Raw genomic sequence first — 7,771 nt, 5'->3', positions numbered from 1 at the left:
TATACTCCAAAAAATACGTTTTTTTTTTATTTCATAATCGTTCATGTAAACATTTAATGACCATTCAAGAGAAATATATTATTAAAGTTTAGTCTTTCATTTGATTTGTGCTCATTCAGCAGACTGCTGGTTTTCCCATTTATAGATTGTTGCGTTTTACAGATGGTAACTCCGTCTGCATACTTTGTGCTATTTTAACCTTTCAGCTTGTTCAGGAAGAGCAGGCCATTGCTTTTAGCTTTTGTAACTTTTTAAAAACACTTTCCCCCATAGAAATACACCAAGTTCTCTTAAAATCCCTCAAAACAATTTCCCCTTTGAAATCTTAAACATAACAACAAAGTTCATGCTCAATCATCCAGGTATCAAATCCAATAACTCAGTCAGGTCATCTGGACAGTTTCTTTTACATACTTCCAGTTTTTGTCTTCCTGTGCTTCATTTAGCTGATTTTACCCTTTGTTTAGAATATTTTTAGCTAGTTTGTGCTTTTTTAGTTAATGCTATGCCAGTTTTATATATTAGCTGTTTTTTAACAGGTTTTAGATGTTCTGCTAAATTTATTTTATCAACAGAGGCAGTTATGACTTCTTCAGAAAGTTTCAGCAGTCGTTCACGTCGCACATTAGCAGAAAGTTTTTCCCCTCATTTTCAGTTGAGGCAGATGGCCGCTTGTCCAGCTGGAAGTTTCTTCCTGTTAAAAGGGAGGGTTTCCTTTCCACTGTTGCCGTTGTGCTTGCTCAGGATGGGACACTGTGACAAAATGAAGACTCGGTGCAATCTGCTGCCCACCCTGCCCTACCTTAGATAAAGAATGTTACTAATTGAATGTTCATGTATGTGAATGTTTCTGTGCAGTGCTCCGAGATGACTTCTGTTGGGACAAGGCGCTATACAAATAAACTGAATTAAATTGAAAGAAATTTACTTTTGAGCCTATTTCACTCCTTGTTGCAAACTGGTTTTGCTATAACCAAGAGCTGCTAAATTACCGTATGCTGTTTTTTGAAAATATGACAAAATGTCCCAGGCTGCACCAGAAGTGCTACAGCTAGCCGCTGCTTCTCTTCCCAACTACAAATGATTCTAAAAGAATAAATCGTATCATGCAAAAATAACAAAGGTGTAAAAGTTTGTGTTGGACAATACAACAGAGACAAACACTTAACATAAAAAGTAAAAACTTTAATTAGCATTAGCACATACTCATACAGTCAGTCACACTTGTGTCTGGAAGCTGTTCAGATGTGATTGTAAGGCAAAAACATGAATCTTAGAAACAAACTGGCCAACATAAATACAGTTTAGCTTCTTTTTTTAACGCAAATACAAAAATATGTCATTTAAAACCAAGTCACACTTTAAAGTAGCAGGAACTCGACAGCGCTGCTCGTCATCCCTTCAACGTGTCTGGGAACGAACAGAAAAGGCTTCACATTTTCCAAACTGAACCTGATCACATTTAAGAGCTTAGGCAAAATAAAAGAACGGATAAAAACTGAACGAAGGCTCAAATTTTGTCTGTTTCACATTGATGAAGCTGAAAAACGCTGCAAGTTCGAGGCTCAAAACATCAGAAAGGTCAAACGAAACAAGTTTCACTGCCGCTCAAAATAAAAACGCGTTTCATCACAGAGGAGGACGGATCCAGTGGACGACGAGGTTTTCAATCGTACACGCTACAACAAAGGTCATGTCATGCCCAGAAAAATAAATACAAGTCAGTATGTTTTACGTCAAACAGCTTTGGTTTTTTCCTGAGTTCCTGACGCTCGCATGTCAAATACGATAAGTAGCACACGAGGAAATGTCAAAGACGAGCTAATACATTGATCTGAAGCAAAACAATCAGTCATTAATCAAGTGGTACTTTGTGAGGAAAAAAAAAAAACACGTCATGGCAAAATAAAATGCTGTGTATAGTTTAGCACACGCACAGTCACTTGCACACAAAAACAAGGAACACTCTAATTAGCCCTGTAATCACTTGCATCGTTCCATCTTATAATCTCGAGAAACAACGAGCTTTTGCATTTCTGTACCGACGTTTGAGGCCGAACGCGTCTCGTCTTCATCCTGAGGGTGCACGTTCGGTCTGCATTAATGGCCGGCGGTGTTGTCATGGTGAACACAGCAGCTCATCAGGATTTGTAGTCTGGAGAGTAGAGACGTGGTCTAGGACTGCTGCTCGGGCTGGTCCTTGGGAGCGCGTGGTTGAAGGAATTTGTTAACGGAGAGTCAAACCCTGAAAGAGCCCGAGTTTACACAGTCAGGAAATGAAAGAAGCATCCTTTTGAAGAAACGTTAACATTTTAAACAAAGCGCTCGAGATCTGTTAATCTGACTGAGTGCCGACAAGTTTAAGCTACCGCCCACTAAAATGCTTCCAATGGGTTTAAAGATATTTTGCTAACAGACAGACACAAAAGGCAGTGTGACTGCTTGCTTTTCATAGTGGTGGGCGATAAGGCACACAGCCCGGGGCTCAACGTGTTTTAAAAACATTTGCATAATCTACGAGAAGGATAATTGTTGTGTGTACATACGTGTGTAGAAATGTACAAGTACAAAAACACGACAGAAGATCGTCTGAAAACAGGACTGTTTCTTCACAATCTTTGTTTTCCCCCCATCCCTTGTGCCGTGAGCATTTTACCAGCAGGAGTTTTTCTAACGCGTTTAAAAATTCTGCTTGATGCGTTTCTAAAAGCCAGACTTGATGTTTAAAGTCGAGCGGCATCGCACGTTCACGAGTCTCGGCTCGAGTAAAAGCCGACGTTGCTCTACCTGTGACGGGCGGTGGTGTCCTCTGGATGAACGCGGGGTGATACGCTGGTTCCTTTGGAGAGAACAGCGAGTGGAGGACTGCAGGGGAAACAGAGAAAACACAAACGTCAGAGCTGTTTTAGGAGATCGTTTGAAGTCACAAACAGAACCGTGGTGGAAACCAGAAGAACTTGAGGTTGAAAGAACGCGTCGACCGCTCCTGACGCAGCTGTGTTCTCCTGAACGCACTCAGTTACAAACAGTCACATTCACACCAAATGTTACAGCAACTCTTGCAGTAAAAACTAAATTATTGACATCAGCAGCTTAGGGATCAGTGATTTTCAACTGACGGCCCCTGGGCTGTACGGGGGCCAACGCAGATTCCTTCTGGCCCAGGAAGTATTAAATTATGAGTAAACGGACTGTACTATATAGAGCCTTTCTATTAATCAAGATACTCAAAGCACTTTACAATTTGTGCCCTTGTTTACCCACTCATACAGCTCTCTACTATACAAATATTAATCAGAGCTTTATCACATTTATACACTGACGGGACACACATCGGAGGCAGTGAGGGGTTCAGTGTCTTGCTTTAGCCAATCAGACGTGCAGCACACGATGAGGCCGGACTCGGACGGTGAAACGGCGCGGTGCGAGGATGTGCAGCGGAGCGCTCCTGGCCATCCAAGTTGATTAGCTCAGTGGGGTGCGAGCAGAGACATCAGCTTCAGTCTCACAAAGGCTTTTATTTTTCTGGTCAAGTCTGAATAATCCAACATTCAAGTGTGACAGTGCACAACTTTAAGAAACTAAAAGTGAGGAGAAAATAAGCAAACAAATGCACAAAGGTAACTCGAAGCTCTCGGGGAGTTTTGTGAATAACACAAACAGGATTCAGACCAGAAAAAAAAAAAAAGAAGACCCAGGCTGACAAAGAACTTCTCAAGATGAAGTGAAAATATCTTTGCAAGATTAAATCAATAAACTGATGTCAATCCAGTACAGAATCCGACTTGATGGAAGTGATTAAAGATCGACTTTATACTAAATTATTTACTTTAAGTTCACCTGCAGTGGCTTTTGACCAACTACCAGGGGCAATTCTAGAATCTGATCTTTAGGGGTGTTTAGCCCCCAGTGTTGACAGTGGCTCTTGGCTTGAACATAATAGTGACCATTGACATCAGAAGCATTTGTAATGTGGGGGGGGGGGGGGGGGGGGGGGGGAGGCGGGGGGGGGGGGGGTGGGGGGGCCTCCCTGAGAAAATTTTGAATAAACTAAATTCCATTTCCTTCATTCTGGTGTATTTTAACAGGTTGTTAAACATCTACGTTTACCTACACAAGTAAACACTTCAGTCAATAACTATTTTAGAGCAACAAGATGTAACCTGACCAACAGCTCTCCTTGTATGAATAGAGCACTCTCTGCTTCTCTCACAAATCCTTAACACACCCCCTGTTGACAATTGCCAACAAATGTATTGCGGCACACAATACAGAAGCGTTAGCTAAGATGTTGTCCAGATGTAGTACTCCACTTTTCTCAGGCATCTTACTCCCCCCCCCTCCAACAACACTCCAGCAAGGGGTGTTTCACTTCAGGAGAAATTGAGGTTGTCGACCGGTCAGTTGCTGACGAGCCTACTGGACAGATTGACAGGTGGCGTCAAGGATCCAACTCGTGTAAATCAAAACCTCAAATTTTACTGGCCCATTTAAGACTGTCATCATTTATTTCATATTTATTACAATGTTATTAAATATTTCAGTGAATCTAAGGTTGAGAACTAAACTTCCTTACAAAATCCTAATGATGGTTTCTTAAAATTTTCAGGGGTACCAAATTAAAATTTAGGGCTGCTCCAGCACCCCAAATAGAGGCTAAAATCACCACCGCTGACTAGTCTTATCCATTTATTGCCCTTTTTAAATATCTGGCCTAAACAACATTCATTTCCACACAGTACTGTCATTACTCTGGAAAACAAACATCTACTGACTAAACGAAAACTAAAAACGGAATATTTGAGCTCCTCTGTCCAGGACAGATGAGAGGACCCACCGATGATGACTATAGCTGTACCAGCCAGCAGAGCAAACAAGGTGCAGAACATCATCTGGTACGAGTTTATGAAGCTGTGCAGAGAGTGGCCCTCCTCCATGACACCAGCTGAAGATGCTGCTGTGGAGAAATGAACGAGAAGCAGTCAGACAGCATGACCCATAAGATCAGATAATTGTACAAGAGTGGAATAATGCCGAGTGTTACACGGGCTGAAGCTGCTGTCTTCTACAAATGATTCTCACTAATTTAGTTAGAAACGGGTTTTGAAATTGAAATTTGCGCTGAAACAACATCTGACCTTGCTTGGCTGTGCTGAAATCAGCTACATGAACAAAAGTGACTGGGATGACAAAACTCTGGCCAGAGGAGGAGCTGCTTATAGTAACAGAAGCTGGAGAGTCTGGCTGGGGGTTCACAGCACTAACGGTGTACTTTGAGTAGCTGGGGTAGCCATGGTGGACCTCCTTCTCTTGAACTACAATGCTCGGAGAGGCAGACACCACCTAAAGACAGGAACAATCATTACATGTGACCTTTAGGGACACAGACATCTTCTGTAACATATTTGCCTATGATGTCTGACCTCCATGTTCAACAGGGTGGTGATGGGTCCATAAACGGTGAACTCGGCAGACGGGTGCATGTTTGAGAGCAGCAGCTCGGTCTGGTCCGAGTACAGGCTCGGCTCTATGGGCAGCCTGGTGCTGACTTGTTCCCCGGTGAAGACGCTGCCTAACAGGCCTGCCTTCACCAGCAGGTTGGTCATGGACAAGCTGAGCACACGGGTCTGCTGGTCAGTCATAGGCTGCAAGGTCACAGAACACGTGTAGAGGCCTGAGGCAAAGAGAGACAGAGGTAAAATGGATCTATAAACCACGCAGTTAACTGGAACAAGATCTAGCAAAGAAAAACAGATACCTGACGTCAAAACATGCAACACGCAAACTAGCCACACGTAACACCCCTTGTAGAGTATTCCTTCACAATGACGCGGAGCAGTTCAAGACTAGAGATCAAGTCAGGTGTTCATAGGTTTGTACACATGTAGATCCCAACAGAGGAACTAACAAGAGGGGCGAGTCCCAAACCCCAAACACAATTACATCAGTGCTTTCAGGCAACATGGCCTCTCCTCAGTTCAATACATCACTTGGACACTTTCTACAGCTCCTGCTAAACTCTATTCCTTGGGCAACACAGGTATTGATTAGGTCCTTGTAAACGGTATCGTCCTGCCCCTCATGCAGAGCGTTGTCATAAACTGTTAGATTTTAACGCAGGTCTATTCTGCAGAACAGTTTTCTAAAAAGGTAAAAAATAATAATTTGAATGTCTATATATATGAAATTAGATGGAGGAAAATAAAAACAAATGTTTTACGTCCATGGTAAACAGTAGTTTCCTGCCCTGTTGCCTTGTTTAACAGCATTTAAGTTTCAATGAAACGTTTTTAAAACACAGAATGAGTAAAAAAAAGCAAGAAAGCCAAACAATGAGCAGCAGAGAGGGAACATGCAAAATTTAGAGCATTCTGAACAAGTCTTTGAATATGAATTTACAATAAAATACATCTGAATAAAAACAGCAGCAGCACCATAATAAATCTGTGTGATGCCCGTTTCAACAGACTTAAATCCAGGTTGCATTAGCACTGTATGTGGATTAAATCAGAAGGTTTTAATCCTGCTCATATTCTGTACACAAAACAAAACACTGCTGCAAATCTCTAAACATAAAAGTCATTTCTGGCCTGATTCAGATCAGTCTCACCGGTGCTGGAGTCGAAGCCGACTTGTGTTTTGAAGACATCATTAGCAGAGAAGTCAACAGTGTCACCGGTGAAGCTGAGATGACAGCTTACAGATGTTTCTGGATGCAGCTGTGAAACAGCTTCCATCTGGGCTGGAGAACAGGTTCCTGTGGAGTAGAATGCAATAAAAAATCACCTTTGATAAATAAGTCACTACAATATTTTATAATTCATTTATGAGTTGTGAGAAATTTGACAGAAAACAGGGTGAGTGGTTTAAAAAGAATGTTTATTTAGTATTCATCAAGAAGCACCAAGAAACAGCCTCTGTCCTCATTCTGCAGCTTCCTGATTGTTAGAGCGCCACAGAAAGGATGTTTAGCCACTGTTTGTTGGTTCTGAGCAGTTGCTAGGCAACCAGCTGACTACTCGGGAAGTTGTTGAGTGTTTTTGTTGTTTTTATTTCAATAAACGATCTGGTTTTGACCCTTTTAATTAATAAAGATAACCTGATATCTTCTTGAACAAATGTCAACACAAGGCAAAGGGGCTGGCTGAACAGGAGTGAGGTAAATCAGAGTCAGAGTCTCTTTGTCTCATCACGTGGTACATGAGGTGGAACTAAATCGTGTACGCAGGGTCCCAGTTACATCAAACAATAGCAAAAATACAAAGTGTAAAAAAGAAAGTAAATAAGGATCTGAGATATAAACTAAGATATACGCTAAACGAACGCCAAATGCTAAAAGATCTAAGATACATGTCAGTCACTAATAGTGCAAAACAATACACCGAACAGCAGCAGCACGATTCTCATAGGTTCTGTTCAGCTATAATTTACACGCTTAAAAAGTCACAGGTTCAACTCCCAGTACAGTCAACATCAAAATGTGTGCAGAAAAGGTGGAACACCCTCACCTCCCTCCACCCTCATTTGCCCCACTCTGGGCTCGTGAGCAAGCCCCCCCCCCCCCCCCCCCCCACCATCTGCTCCCTAAACAGGTCTCTCTTGAAAATGAATTCTCGTGGCTCAATGAGACTACCTGTATAAATAAAGGATAAATAAAAATGAAAAAATAATGCGAGCACTGACAAACTAAACTAATATAAACTGGGATTTATTCAAAGCATCCAACAAAAATAGAGAAGCAAGGCACCAAAAGTGAAAAATAAATAAATCT

At 41.8% G+C, this 7,771-nt stretch overlaps 1 protein-coding gene across 1 annotated transcript in view; it reads right to left on the bottom strand.

The window, feature by feature from the left end:
* Positions 1 to 2,112: 2,112 nt before the first annotated feature.
* Positions 2,113 to 7,771, bottom strand: part of nup210 (nucleoporin 210) — a 39,105-nt gene continuing 33,446 nt past the window's right edge. The window contains exons 35-40 of the mRNA XM_037683967.1: positions 6,611 to 6,757; positions 5,424 to 5,674; positions 5,139 to 5,343; positions 4,838 to 4,957; positions 2,788 to 2,865; positions 2,113 to 2,245 (exon numbers count right to left, since the gene is read on the bottom strand). Of these exons, the coding sequence (XP_037539895.1) occupies positions 2,142 to 2,245; positions 2,788 to 2,865; positions 4,838 to 4,957; positions 5,139 to 5,343; positions 5,424 to 5,674; positions 6,611 to 6,757 (905 nt within the window). The 3' untranslated portion in view covers positions 2,113 to 2,141. The remainder of the gene's footprint in view (positions 2,246 to 2,787; positions 2,866 to 4,837; positions 4,958 to 5,138; positions 5,344 to 5,423; positions 5,675 to 6,610; positions 6,758 to 7,771) is intronic.

The sequence above is a fragment of the Nematolebias whitei genome, chromosome 11 (genome assembly GCF_014905685.2).
Source record: "Nematolebias whitei isolate Nwh7 chromosome 11, NemWhi1, whole genome shotgun sequence".
In the NCBI taxonomy this organism is placed as follows: domain Eukaryota; kingdom Metazoa; phylum Chordata; class Actinopteri; order Cyprinodontiformes; family Rivulidae; genus Nematolebias; species Nematolebias whitei.
The sequence above is the reverse complement of the archived record's forward strand: the minus strand, read 5'-3'. Positions and strand labels throughout refer to the sequence as shown.